This window comes from Elephas maximus, chromosome 2, assembly GCF_024166365.1.
Source record: "Elephas maximus indicus isolate mEleMax1 chromosome 2, mEleMax1 primary haplotype, whole genome shotgun sequence".
NCBI lineage: Eukaryota > Metazoa > Chordata > Mammalia > Proboscidea > Elephantidae > Elephas > Elephas maximus.
The window spans coordinates 129,249,157-129,264,466 of NC_064820.1; the positions used below are offsets into that span (position 1 = coordinate 129,249,157).

General features: G+C 34.4%; 1 protein-coding gene across 1 annotated transcript in view; it reads left to right on the forward strand.

Annotated features, from left to right (window-relative positions):
• FBN2 (fibrillin 2) overlaps window positions 1-15,310 on the forward strand; it is a 292,288-nt gene that overhangs the window by 104,181 nt on the left and 172,797 nt on the right. The window contains exon 7 of the mRNA XM_049873163.1: window positions 11,289-11,414. Coding sequence (XP_049729120.1) covers window positions 11,289-11,414 — 126 coding nt within the window. The remainder of the gene's footprint in view (window positions 1-11,288; window positions 11,415-15,310) is intronic.

Below are 15,310 nucleotides of genomic sequence, written 5' to 3' on the forward strand. Positions count from 1 at the left end.
AATCTGTGCCGTGTTAGCTGGTAGAGGACCTCCACTTCATAATTCTCCTTGTTCTCTGTCAGTTTCTTATTCCATTTGATGGTTGATCGAGTTCTTTATTCCTTCATTTGATGCCTAGGGTTCTAGGATTGACATTTGTATCTGTTATACTTAGTTTTTCAGGTCTTTGCTGCAGAGGGACAGCATGGCGCTTCTGTCTGTAGCAGCACCATCATGAGGATGGTTTTTTGAGGTTTTTGTCTTTTGGATTAGTAACTACCACAAATCATATGAATGAATGATGAAATTGAGTTAAATGCCACTTTAATCTGTTGTTTACTATGGATAGTAAAATTCTATATCTTTGATATGAATATCAGTCTGATTATATAGTTATTGATAAAACAGCCATTACTTATGTAGAAGATATACTATACTATATAGATTTATTAGATTAGTATACAGATTATCATATCATCTATATACTTCATATAGTTTGCTATTAAGGATAAATTACTCCATAGGTTTACTAGATGTATGCTTTTTCTTTGTCCTTATAACACTTATTGTCTTCTAACATAATTGCTTACCTAACCCTGGCAGCATAGTGGTTAAGGGCTACGGCTGCTAACCAAAAGGTCAGCAGTTTGACTCCTCCAGGTGCTCCTTGGAAACTCTATGGGGCAGTTCTACTCTGTCCTATAGGGTCACTATGAGTTAGAATCAACTCGATGGCACTGGGTTTGGTTTTTGGTATTTATTGTTTTTATTTTCCCCCAGCCGTGAGCTCCATGATGGCAAAAATTTGATTTATTCACTAATGTCTGCGAAGCATCTAAGACAGCGCCCAGCATGTAGTCCATGTGCAGTAAATAGCTTTTGAACTAGCAAATGGGATTAAGATTAAAATATTTCCAAAGAATACCATATTTCAGAGAAAGAAACAGTCCAAGTTGAGAAAATCCCTTAACTTCAGCCGAAACATCCCAAATTATTGACTCCCCTCATTTTCTGTGTTTATACAAGTTTTTTTACTTTGATGTTTTACCAAAGAGGCCTAATTTTTCAGAACACAATTATAGAAAAAATATATATATATGATCTGTTCTCAAACTTTTTGAATGCCCTTGAGTATTTAGTAATGTCTGAAGGCTTGTTTATTTGATGTTGTTTATGCAGCAGAGATAAGCTTTGCACTCCATTTGCCCAAAAATCTAATGGATTAGTACAGCAACAGGAGCAAAATGAAATTTGTCACATGGTTAAAATGCCTAGAAAAGCAAGTTGTAAAAGTTCTGCTTTATTTCAAAACCATGGCATAGTCAGAAAGTTTTCAATTAAATCCTAATCTTCAATTCAGGATATTTTAAGACTACATCTTACAGTGATGTCATTTTTCCCTTTAAATTCTTAGACTGTTACCCAAATGCTTATGCCAATTTACTTTGGAAGAGATGGGGTGTGAAAAAAATAATAAAATAGAGTAGATTCATGTCATACTTTTTTATAGTTTTATAGAGTTGCAAGCACAATTTCAGCTATTTAGATGAAAACTGTAAACAGCTTACCTAGTATTGGTTTTAAAACAGGGGTCATATTAGCCAAGGTGAACGTTTCTGAAGTTCAGAACATAATAATATCCTGTGTCTGATGCAATTAGTTAATCACCTTACCTATAGCTTAAGAGAGAATGAAATACAATCTTGCAACGAACAGGATAACTTTGTGAAAAATAAGAGCCAGTAGAAAATTAAGATGCTCCTTTCTTTTTGAATTAAGTTGCTAGGAAATCAGTACATTTTTTTATTTTTAACTATTGCCGTAACGACATTTTGGACTTAAATAAACAATGTCAGAAAGGTGTATGTTCCTTAGGTGCTGTACAATATAAAGTTAGAGGTCTGCCAGAGCAATCCTTGACTGCTTTAATATTGAGAGCCCCTTAAGTTCTAGGCCTTGTGCCTAACTCTGGTCACCCACATTTAGTCTTGTATTTTCTTCTGTTTTGTTATACATTAATGAACCAACGTTTACTAGCATAAAAACCAAACCCACTGCCATCAGTCGATTACAACTCATAGCGGCCCCATAGAGTTTCTGAGGCTGTAAATCTTTACGGAAGCAGAATGCCACATCTTTCTCCTGTGGAGTGGCTGGTGGGTTTGAACTGCTGTCCTTTTAGTTAGCTGAGTGCTTTAACCACTGTGCTACCAGGGCTCCATTCCTAATAACCACTGCCGTTGATTCAATTCTGACTCATAGTGACCCTACAGGCCTTAAAATTTAAATTATCATGAAAAAGATTTAAAGATGGCATTAAGCCCTTTTCCAAGAATATTTAGAGACAATATTAAATGTCAAGCTATCATGTGCATATGTTGTACTATTTTCTTACAGTTTCTTTTTTAATCTTTACAGTCTTATGGATCTCCTCTAATTAGAAGTGATGTGTTATTTAAGATAAGGGCGTGGTTTGGGATATTTTAGCTTATCAAATGAACTGTGTCCACTTAAAATATTTTAAAATATATTAAATTAAGCTTTGCCTAATTAGCAATTTATGTTATTTTATATTTAGGAATTAGGCTTTTAAATTACTCCAAACATCTCAAAACTTACCTCTTTGGAAAAATAGAAGTTCTTATCTTTTTTTTTGGTGGGAGTGGGGGGCTGTAATCTTTTTTTTTTTTTTTCTAATTGTACTTTAGGTAAAGGTGTACAGAGCAAACGAGTTTCTCATTAAACAATTAATACACATATTGTTTTGTGACATTGGTTGCCAACTCTGCAATGTGTCAACACTCTCCCTTCTCAACCTTGGGTTCCCTATTACCAGCTTTCGTGTCCCCTTCTGCCTTCTCATCCTTGCCCCTGGGTTGGTATGTCCGTTTCTTCTCGTTTTGTTTTTTTGGGCCTGTCTAATCTTTGGCTGAATGGTGAACCTTAGAAGTGACTTCATTACTGAGCTATAAGGGTTTCTAGGGGCCATACTCTCCGGGCTTCTCCAGTCTCGGTCAGACCAGTAAGTCTGGTCTTTTTTTTCTTTCTGAAAAATGGAAGTTATTAAAGATAGTTGCAGCCAAAACAAATTCATCTTGGCTGTCCATATTGACCTAGTTAACCAGATTATTACAAAGTCTAACTTCTAATTTATGCTGTATGAACACAAGCCATTGCCCTACAATCAAAAAAAATTTTTACTTAAAAAACACTGAATTATAGAAACTTCTATTTAAAGAAGCAAACTAGAGGTAGTTTTTACTCCATTCCCTAGCTTTGAACCCAGCAAACCTTGAAAGGAAGCATGGCCCTGCCAACACCTTGATTTCAGACTTCTAGTCACTAGAACTGTAAGAGAAAATGAATAACCTGAAAGTGAATAGAGAGCAAACACATTCTAAAATAAAATCCTAAAACCCCTAGTTAAAAGCAGTGATGAACTCATATATTGCTGGAAAGTCACTGGGACAGGGAGAATTTTCTTAGCATTTACTCTCAAGTGTCAGCATCCTGAAAGGCTGTTCAGTGTTTGAACTTACTAAGAGCAGAGAGCTAGAGTTGTGGATGTTCAGTTGGAGAGGAGAATGTCCCTGTGAGAAAGAGAACTGTTTCAGACCCCAGCAATAACGGGACAGCTTAAGGAGAGACCCTGGGGACATGCGGTTTCTGGTATCCTCTACCGAGCCGTCCAACCCAGACACACTTGTTGAGGTAAAGCAGGGGGAGGGAAGAGAGGAGGCAGAGATCACTAGTGAGCAGCTCAGAGCATATGTAACTTAAAGGGTGAAAGATGGGAGCCACACCACCACCTGAAAGCTGAAAATGGGCACACAAAAACACATACACAACACAAATGGAGGCAGGGAGATTGTCGAGAAACTGTTTCAGGCATTGAGCGCAATAATATGTCCAATGGAAGTTTTTAAACCAGCCTATCTCGTCTCAGCCCTCCCCATCTGTGTGTCAGCAGGAAATGGCCCCATTTAAAGATGAGTAGTAATGAGAAAAGAATAAGCAGCCTACACTGTAAAACCTGAAGAAAGTGAAAGGAGAAAAAGAACATAAGGAAAAGGCAGATAAAAGCATACATCAAAGAAGAGTTGTCCAAATAAATACAAAGTTCCAGTATGTCTCCTTATCCTGGAGAAATTAAGAGCTAGATGGTCCTTTTTTTAAAAAAAAAAAGTGCTCAAAGAAAGTTTGAGAGTTTAAAAATGACCATCAAATGAAATAAATGATAGTACTAAAGAAAGAAGTAGAATATTTAAACTTTACCTAAATGAAAGCGAATAATACATACTTACAACTGAAAAAATAAATCAGTGACATGGAGGTTAAACTTGAGAAAATCACACAAATCAGAATGTAAGAGAACAGTAAACAGTGATTTTAGAGATTTGCTACATAGTGAAATCAAACAAAGGAGAATTGGTGAATGAAACTGTAAAAAAAAAAAACATTTAAACACAAAATAGAAGAAAACATTTCTAAAATAAAGACTTCAATCTGCAGATTGAAAAATGTTGAATTGGCAAATATTCTGTTGTATATATACTTTACAACAAAAAAGAAGAAGAAAAAAAAAAAACTTCAATAAAGAGAGAAGATAAGGAGAATCCTGCGGGCATATGCCCAGAATAAGCAAGTTTTCTTATGGGAATATTACAACAGGTCTCAGACTTCCCTAGAGTAACACATGATACCAGAAGATAGTGTGGCGGTGTCTACGGACTTCTGAGGTAATTAACCCACTGCCGCCATCTGTAGTAATTACATGCGGCTTATATATAAATAGGATTGTTTTAGTTGCTCTGTAGAGAGTCAATTTCAGGGGGCCAGAGTAGAGGCAAGAAACCAGTTAGAAGGTTCTTACAGTAGAACAGTAGTACGTCCTGCAGTGTAATGGAGGCTGAGCTCAGAGTAGTGGCAGAGGGACAGATTTGAGGTGTAAGCACTGGCTGCTGAGGGAATGCTGTGAGATAAGCAACAGGAAGAGCCAAGTTTATCTCTCAGGTTTCTGACTGTAACAGCGAGATAAATGGTGATGACATTTGCTGATACGAGAAACACTGAGACAGAAGCACGCTAGGTTTTAACCCACTGCTGTGGAGTCCGATCCGACTCATGGTGACCTTGTAGTACAGAGTAGAACTGCCCCATGGGGTTCCCCAGGCTGTAAATCTTCATATAAGCAGACTGCCACATCTTTCTCCCTAGGGGCTACTCATGGTTCCAACAACCAATCTTTCAGTTGGCAGCTGAGCGCTTTAACCACTGCGTGACCAAGGCTCTCATGCTAGGTTCTAGTTCTTTTTTTATTACAAGTTCAGAGCCCTACACTTAAGTTGTCAATATTTTCTTGTTGCGATGATCATTTGCTCAGCATTTGATATTTGTGCATCACATATTAATGGGTATCCTGGCTGAATCAAGCCATATTGAGTGGTTTCTGTTACCGGTTGAATTGTGCTCTCTCAAGAAATACCAAGTCCTAACACCTGATACCTGTGAATGTGGTCTTATTTAGAAATAACGTCTTTGCAAATACAGTTAAGTTGAAATTAGATCATACTGCGTTAGAGTGGACCCTAAATCCAATGATCCGTATTCTTATAAAAAGTGGGAAATTTGGAGAAACGTAGAGACACAAAGACATAGGAAGAACACCATGAGACCGTGGAGGCTGAGCTTGGAGTGATGCATCTCCATGCCAAAGAATACCAAGAATTTTTGACAACCACCGGAAGCTAGGATGAGGCAAGGAAGGATTCTCCCCTGGAGCCTTGAAAGGAAGCATGGCCCTGCCGACAGCTTGATTTCGGACTTGTGGCCAGAAATGTGAAAGAGTAAATTTCTGTTGTTTTAAGCCACCCAATGTGTTGTACTTTGTTACAGCAGCCCTAGGAAGTTAATATAGTTGCCAGGGTACCGTGTATTTCTCAGGTTACATATAGAGACAGACCTGATTTTAAATTTTAATACTTAAAGACTGATATTCATTTTTATTGGAATAAAAGAACTGTGTATGAATAACTATGGAATATAGAAATAAAAACTTTCATTTTAAAAATGGATCTCATGTGGTAATAAGCAAAGTTAGGAAACACACACTATTAAATATAGTAATAGGAATTGGTCTTTGGTTCCCATGGATATAAATTAAATAGATCATTTGTGTCCATATAACTGCATATTTTTTCATATTTGGAAGTGGCCTAAAAATAATTTATGTTCTAATACTAATTTATTTGATGAAATAAGTTTAACCTTTTAGGACTAGCTTACTTGGAGAAGATGAAAAATAAATGGATTCATAAACTAGAAGAATTGCTGTGTTGTTGCATTATTAAAACTTCAATAGACATGGACTGAAATGATTATACAAGGTTTACATTTCAGAAGATTTCATTTTATTGCTTTAAAATGCTTTGAAGTAATTCAGTATTTAAAGAATTAATAAGTTTGGGCCTGAACTGGGGGAATGAACAGAAATATATCTGTACACTCTGGACAGTGGAAATTAATCGGACATTAAAAAAAATAAACCTGTTGCCATTAAGTTGATTCTGACTCATAGCGACCCTATAGGACAAAGTAGATCTGCCTCAGAGAGTTTCCAAGGAGTGGCTGGTGGATTCGGACTGCCAACCTTTTGGTTAGCAGCCATAGCTCTTAGCCACTACACCACCAGGGTTTCCAAATCAGACGTTGTTAGTTGCTTATTCTAAGACTTTGGAGATGTAGAAATTCTTGTATAGTTTAAAGGCCCGAGGCTTGCTTTTTCTGTTTTTATAGAGAGCATTTATATGTTTCCACAAGATTGCTTTTAAATTTCTTGTTTTATTTTAAGTGCTAACTTGTTCTACCTAAAAAGAAATTAATTCTGTACAGCTGGGTAATCTAGGATATTTCAAAAACAAAGGTTTTCTTTATCCTTCTAGGAAAATATATTTTTAGGCAATTATAGAATAAACCGTTAATGTAGGATTGCTTTTTCCTTTGAAAAAATTACTGCATCTGAAAAATATGTAGTTTAGTCTAAAACTTTATGAATAGTATTAAGGGATTTATGGGTTTGGCCTCAGTTTTTTACTTATACCATGGTATTCGTGCTCTGATTTATCTGCCAGGAAATGAAGTTTCTAGCGATGTTTTCTACCATACTCTAATGAAGGTGGGAATGTAGTATATTTTAAAATAATACTATTTGAAATATTCTGAATTAAACCATTGAGTATATAAACTTTTTGCATTGATTTCATTCAATTTGCTACTTGTTTGAATCAGATGTTCTAAGACAATGAGTTCTACTTTCATTTTAGTATAGGAAGACTTTGTGCTGTTGTAATTTGGTTTTATACATAGATAGCTAAAGTGAGTGAGAAATAATATAGGTGCTAAGCTGTTTTTTAGGTTTGAATTCTTTAATTTACACACTAAAATACACCAAAACTGTAGACTGGCCAAAAAAAAATAGTGAAGTAAATCTATCTGTACTGATATGGAAAAAAGTATTTTTTTAATGAGAAAGGCAAGATGGAGAACAACAGATAGTAGGACCTTGTTCTTGAACGGACTACCATCCTGCATGTGTGTGTAGGAAAAGAAGTCTGTATTTTTAACATTTGTTACAAGCATATATTATTTTCTTATTAAAAATACAACAGTAAATCTGTTGTTATCCTATTTTAATGGATGATAACATAAATTTGCGTGAGGTTATATATTTATTTTCATATACAGTGATTTGTCTAGTTTAAAAACTAGACCAAAAAATTTTTATTCCAAATCCCCTATAGTATATGTTAGCTGTAGTTTTTTTTTTTTGTTGTTGTTGTTGGTTTGTTTTGTTTTTTTTGTTTTTGTGTTTTCTTATAAAAATAACTTGAAGTTCTTTTATATTCCTGGTTTACTGAGGTTTTTTTTTCTTGAATCATGAATGGATGTTGAATTCTGTCACTTGCTTTTTCCACATTTATTGAGATGATTCTGTTTTTTCACTTCTTTTGTCTGTTAATAAGGTGAATTATATTCGATGGTGTTTGAACGTTGACTCAACCTTGTATTCCTGGGATGCGTAACCACTGGTCACGATGTATTGACCTTCTTATATAGAGCCAACTTGCCAAAATTTTGTTAAAATTCGGCTGCTTAACCAAAGGGTCAGCAGTGTAAATCCACCAACCACTCCTTGGAAACCCTATGGGCAGTTCTACTCTGTTGTATAGGGTTGCTGTGCATCGGAATCCCTGGACAGCAGTGGTTTTGGATTTTTTGGGGTTTTGTTCCAGAGGGAGATGTCTGGCTTTGATGCCAGAGTAAAACTGGCCAAATAAAATAAAATGGTTTGTTCCCTCTTGTCTTTTTCTGGAAGAATTTGTGTAAAACTGGTGCTGTTTCTTACTTAAATATTTGAAAGACTGTTTATAGTAAGACCACTGGGGCCTGAAGTTTCCTTTGTACAAAGTTTTTAAGTATAAATTAAATTGCTTTAATTAATACAAGTTTATTCAGATTATTTTTCCTTGAACGAGCCTTGGTAGTTGTGTCTTTCAAGGAATTTGTATATTTCATCTTAGTTGTCGAATTTATTGCCATAACATTGTTTATAAAATTTCTTTGATCTTTTAATACATGTAGAATTTGTAGTGATGTCCCTATTCTTGCTACTGTTACTGGTAATTTATATCTTCTCTTTCTTTCCTGATCAGTCTTAAGAGAGATCTGCCAATTTACTAATATTTCCAGAGACCTGGAGTTTGGATTCATTATCTCTATTATTTGTCTCTTTTTCTAGGTCATTGATCTCCATTATTATTGTTATTATTTTCTTTCTTCTGTTTAATTTAGATTTAATTTGCTCCTCTTTTTTTTTTTTTAACTTCCTAATAGGAAAATTTAGACCACTGCTTTTGAACCTTTCTCTTTTGTAATGTAAGCACTTAATGCTATAAATTTACCTTTGTAAGTACTACTTTAGCTGCATCCCACAATTTTGGTATGTTATATTTTCATTTAATTCAGAATATGTTCTAATTTTCCTTCTGATTTCTTCTGACCCGCAGAGTATTTCAAATTATGTTATTTTAAGTTCCAAAATATTTGGGGCTGTTTCAGATATTTTCTATCATTGATTTCTAGTAGAACTCTGTTTAGAGAATATAGTTTGTATTATTTGAATCTTTTATATTTAATGAGCTGTGTTGTATTTCTTATATTTCCCCAGAATATAGTTGAGCATGGTAAATATTCTGTGCACACTTAGAAAGAATGTTCTGTTGAAGTTTTGTGGGGCATCCTCTAATTGTCAGCTAGGTCAAGTTGGTTGAAAGTATTGTTCAGGTCGTCTGTATACTTACTAATTTTCGGTCTTCTTCTATGAGTTACTGGGAGAAGAGTGTAGAAATTTCCAAGTATAATTGTGGATTTGCCTATTTCTCCTTTTAGTTCTGTCACTTTTTGCTCTAGGTGTTTTAAGTTCTGTAACCTGTACATACACGTTTAGAATTCTCATGTCTTCCTAATGAATTGAACCCTTTGTCATTATTCAAAATTATTCATGATAATTTTCCTTCTTCTGATAAGCACTTCGTTTAATAGTAGCATAGCCACTCTAGCTTTTGTTTGATGAATGAGGGAATGGTATATCTTTTTCATCCTCACACTTTTAACTTACCTGTATCAAAGGTGGTTTCTTGAAAACCGGTTGCCGTTGAGTTGATTCTGACTCATGGTGACCTTGCATATGTCAGAGTAGAACTGTGCTCCACGGAGTTGGATTTCCTATAAATAGCATAAAATCAGGTCTTGGTTTAAAAAAAAAAAATCAAATCTGACACTGTCAGCCTTTTAAATTGGATTGTTTGTACACTTTACATTTTATGTAATTGTTATTATTGAATTTAAACCTATATCTTGCTATTTGTTGTCTGTTTTTCTCACCCATTTTTGTTCCTCTTTTTTTCTCCTCTTTCCTCTGTTAGATTGATTACATTTTTAGTATTCGATTCTGTTGTCACAATTGGATAATTAGCTTTTTTATATTTACTTTTTAGTGTTTGTCTATGCATTTTTAACTTGCTGCAGTTTCTTTTCAAGTAATATTATACCACTTCACTTATAATGTAAAAACTTTAAAATAGTATTCTTCCATTTCCTCCTTCAGTCCCCCATGCTTTTCTTGTTATACTGTTTTTACTTCTATGTTATAATCTTCAAAATACATTGTTGCTGTTATTACTGTTTTCAAAAAATAAACTACCTCTTAAGTTTGTTAAAAATGAGAGAAATATCTGTTTATTAGCATATTTACTATGTCCCATGTTCTTCATTTTTTTGTATAGATCCAAATTTCCATTTCATATGTCTTTTGCCTGAAGAGCTTCCTTTAACATTTCTTGTTAGCTTGTCAGCTTTCATTTGTCTGAAAAGTCTTTATTACGTCTTCATGAATTCCATTAAGTCAATATTAAGGAATTCTATTCCTCCATAGATAAAGTTAATGGATGAGGAAAATAATTGTAATCTCTAAAACTGAAAAGATTTTAAATTTAAAAGAAGATGAAGACATTAACCCGAATAAAATGATTTTCAAGGAATGTAAATAGCTTTTAGATGAAGAAATGAAAAAAGATAACAATGATAGTAATTAGTTATTAGATAAATGAAAAATGAAATAATAATATCCCTTTACAATTGCTAGGCTCAAGAAAATTCGGATACTGTGTTGTCAGGGAAGAGGAAACAGGATCCTCATGAACACGAACTGTATAGACTACTTGGTAGGTGTGTAGACTGCTGGTAGGCGTCAGGACTGCTCCAGGCATTCTAAAGGACCATCTGGCACTATTTATTCATATTAGGTCTTTGTATACCCTATGATCTAGTAATTCTATTTTGAGTTCATAACAAAGAGATAAAGAGTCCCTTTGAGAACTCAAAGTTCATAGTCATTCAGTTCCTAAAGAGACATAAGAAGATGTTCATTGCGTTATTCACTGAGGGAGTGAGAAGTTGTAGATGAACCTGATGTTCACTCCAAGGAATGTTCTGTAGCAAATCAAAGCAGCAGTTGGGTTATTCACCTAACAACATAGAAGGGTCTTAAGATTCCAAATTGGGAAGAAAAAAAAAAATGAGATTTATAATGCCATTTATATAAATTAAAATATGTGCATACAAAGAGTCCTGATTCTCCTCTTCCCATTCTTTTGAGAATAACTGAATTTCTTCTACCCATTAAAATAAACATATAGATAGATATTTTAAATCTTAATCATACCTATGTTGAAAATGTTTTCTTCTTGCAGATGTTGATGAATGCCAGGCTATTCCTGGGATATGTCAGGGAGGAAACTGCATCAATACAGTGGGCTCGTTTGAGTGCAGATGCCCTGCTGGTCACAAGCAGAGTGAAACTACTCAGAAATGTGAAGGTAAGTGCCTCTGTTTGGGGGATGTGCCTAACTGTTTATTTGAATCCAAGTAGCACATGACTGCATTTTGAAGAATACTAATCACAATGAAAAGTTCTTTATTTCAGTATGAACATGTAGGTGTAACATGTAGTTCTATATGGGTTTGTGTATTATAACCTCAGTGGGTTTGAATGGAAAGAGACAGTGAGCGTTTTGCATCGGTTTGTTCTCTCAGTTGCTATGTGAGAGTAGGAATGGGAGTAATCCAGCCATATGTATTTTTCCTTAATCATTTAGTTTCCCATTTCACCTACAGAATTATATCAAAAATTAAAATTAGGGTAAAGAGAAATTCCAAGTGAAGTACAGTATGTGCAAAATGATACTTCAGTAGTTGGTACTGGGTCATATTTTGTGAAGTAAAATGTTTTGATTGTGTTGAGTAGTGTTGCTTCACTAACCACCAAGTTAAAAAACAAACATAATTGGTTCAGAAAGGATTGGGAAATTGCCATTAACAAGTATCCTGTGGAAGAATATTCTGCTCAATTACAGATATCCAGGAAAAAAAAAAAAGCTAATAATGTCCTGGAATATGAGATTTTAGTTTTAATATTTAAGTATAAGTTCCGTCAGCATTCTTCAAATAGAATAAATTCACTTGTTTTATTTATCCGTGATAAAAAGCTTTATCATTTTTACCAAATTCAAGAACCATCTAAGGATGTGTAGCTTTAATGAATATCAATATTTATAATAATTTTGATGATTCTGGTAGTATTGAAGTGTAATGTTCACCTTTTCAATTTTTAAATTACTTAAATCAACTTATTTCCTTAACTAGATAATTTTCTGAAGACAATGGAATATAACTATTCTCAGTTATGTGACATAAGTATTCTCATCAAGTCAAAGTTTTAAAATTTTTCTTTGGAGATTTTTTTTTGCTGCTCCAACTTATCTGAGGTGGGAAAAAGTATATGAGAAATATATGAAGTCCGAATTTATCCCACATGCCTGGTATGATCTTACATGGGAGCATTAGTTTGGTAGACTGAAAGTACCAAACACATATTACCATTACTTCTTGTGGAGGGGGGGAAATCAGGAGTTTATTTAGAGCCATTTACCTTCAATAACTAAAATAATTTTGTGTTGGATATAGTTAAGTACTTCTGTTCTTTTCCTTTCCAAAATACAGTGTTTGGGGATATATTGTATGAGTTGGTTATATAAAGTTGTGTCCTTCTCTTTAGAAAAGAAAAAGGGGAAAAGGCAAAGCCTAGAGCTTAATGATAGAGGTTAAACAGAAATGTGGACCATATTATTAGACAGAAGGCAGAATGTGGGTATCCATGCTATTGTTTCATCACAGAAACCATAATATCATAAACCAGTGGAACATGTATCATTCCATATTATTTTTAGAAGAGTCATTTTATGTTTGCCTTGATTCATTCACTGTCATCTCCAAATTAATCTTTATAGTTTTATACATCATACACTATTACAGGCTAATTTTGTGCTCTCTGAAAAAGAAGGTAATAAAATGTGGCCATCTGTTTTAAGGACCAAATAAGTTCTCTCTGAAATTGGTAGCAAGAATGCTCAAGTAGTTTATATCCATTTAAGTACAATATTGATAACCAAAGTCTGCCTGTGGTGGCGAGGTTTAGAAAAATCATTGGAAGATGTAAAAATTATCTGAATTCGCACAGGAATTGGACCAGAAAGTCAGTGATCCTTAGGAAGTCTGAGTTGTGCTGCTGTTTCTCTTGTATTTTGTCCCTGCTGGCTTTTTTCAGGGGTGTATTCCACTGTTTAACTTTTTGTCACTACCCTTTACTTTTTACTTCTGAAGTAAAATCCAAACCAGATCCAAGGGTGGTGTACTTATGAACAAAGACAGTGTTTGATTATAGGTGAGAGCCACAGCCACTGACTGATTATAGTGGCTATGGCATTTACATTACACATCAAACAATGTGTTTCTTCTCAGTTGAATATGTAATGAGCCTTTTCTACATCACATTTCATCAAAACAACATACAGACCCAAGCTTGAGTTTGGCGGTAGACAGTACAACCCTTTATTCACCACTTGTCCATGTTCTTTAGGAAAGAGGGCTGTTGATGTAATATAGGCACCAGCCAAGGCCCTGAATGTAGTTGTCTCTTTCCCTACTTCCTGCCCAGGCAGCCGAATCCATTTAACCATTGCCCAGAAAGAATTATGTGATTTAATATTCTGCATTGGTGGAGAAAAGCCAAATTAGAAGAAGTAGTGATTAGAATTTGGAATCTAGAAGCTTCATGAAGTTTTTCTTTTGTGTATATATCATATTTATTTGGATACATCTTAAAAGTGATTGTTAACAATTTTTTCTGGGTAATGTTTTTCCTTTATGTAAAAGAGCAAATAATATTTACTTAAATTATGTAATATAATTGATGGCAAGACTGGTAAGACTGTAAACTATTGCTACACATAATGACAGGTTTTGAATTATAATCAGTTTATGTATCATTTATATGGTATCAAAGTAAAAATGTAGCCATAAATTTAAAATTAATATTTGCTCTAAACAGAAATATAACCATAGCAGTTACTTTTGATCAACTGTCAAAGGTGAGGCCTTTTAATTGTTTATGTGAATTACAATGTGAATGTAAAATATAGTAGTATTGGCAGATTTAATTTAAAATTATATCCTTCCTCTATTATAGCACATTTCATTTTTTCTGTTCATACAGCAATTAAATTCTTTAAAGAAACCTTGTTAGTCTCTAAGTTATAGTGTCTCCTCAGAAATAAGAAAATTCACTCTAGCACTTTGAGTCTTAGTGATTGGGAAAATGGTGTATCATTAACAAGAAAGTGAAATATTAGTTTTTTTAATTGTGTTACTGATTTTCTTGATTACACTAGTTTGTGGACTGTATTGCTCTAACCCTGGAGTAAGATTCTTGAGGACAGAGATTCTTTCATGTTTAGTGTTGTATACCAGAGCCTAGGACAGTACCTGACATATTGTAGGCTTCTAGCGAATATGTGTTGATTAATTGAGAGTGGAGTGTGTAATAAGTTAATTTATTTGGCTTGGTTAAATGTCCAAAAAGAAGGTAAAATCTAGGGCCAGAGTTAAAATTGTATTTGGAAAGAGGCCAGTCATCTTTACCAAGGAATTTTTCCTTCATATGACTATTTTTCATTTTTTTAAATAACTTGATTGCTTCAGTTGCCATTGAGAGACCAGAAGCATAAACATTGAATGCAAGTTGGCATTTTTAGATCTTCAATGTCATTGTCTCTCCTTGGTTACCTGCAGGCAGTACTTCTGAGCTCAGAGACTTTCACCCTCTATCTAAATGAAAGAATTATCTTCTGCTTGTTCTCTGGGATGTCTTATTCTGAAAGAGGCTTTTTCTGCTGAAAATTTGTTTGATTATATACCATTTATACTCAAATGAAATGGAAAAAAGGTAGTGTGGGAGCATTCATCAGCTAATTTAATGTTTGATACATATAATTGTACTCTTCCTTCATATTCAGTGAAATGAGCTAAAAATATTTTATCCAGGCTTGTTTTATTTCATAGTGTTGGTTTGCTGGATTCTTTCATGAGATTATATTCAGAGAGTCTCCTCTACAAGCTATAAGTCTAATCCCAAAGTAGAAAGGAATACACGATTTTTTTTTCTCTGTCTCTTTGTGTCTGTGTGTGTGTGTATCTCTGTATGTGTGTGTGTCTGTCTGTCTGGAGGAGAATCACTTTCCCCTCCACTTAATCAGGGTCCTGGATTATAAAAAACCTCGCATGATACCCACTGAAGCCATGTCTTATTTCTTCTGGGCCAGTTTGTTTCCCAAATCTAATTCCCTAACTCTGAAACACGGGGCAAAATGACCCTTCT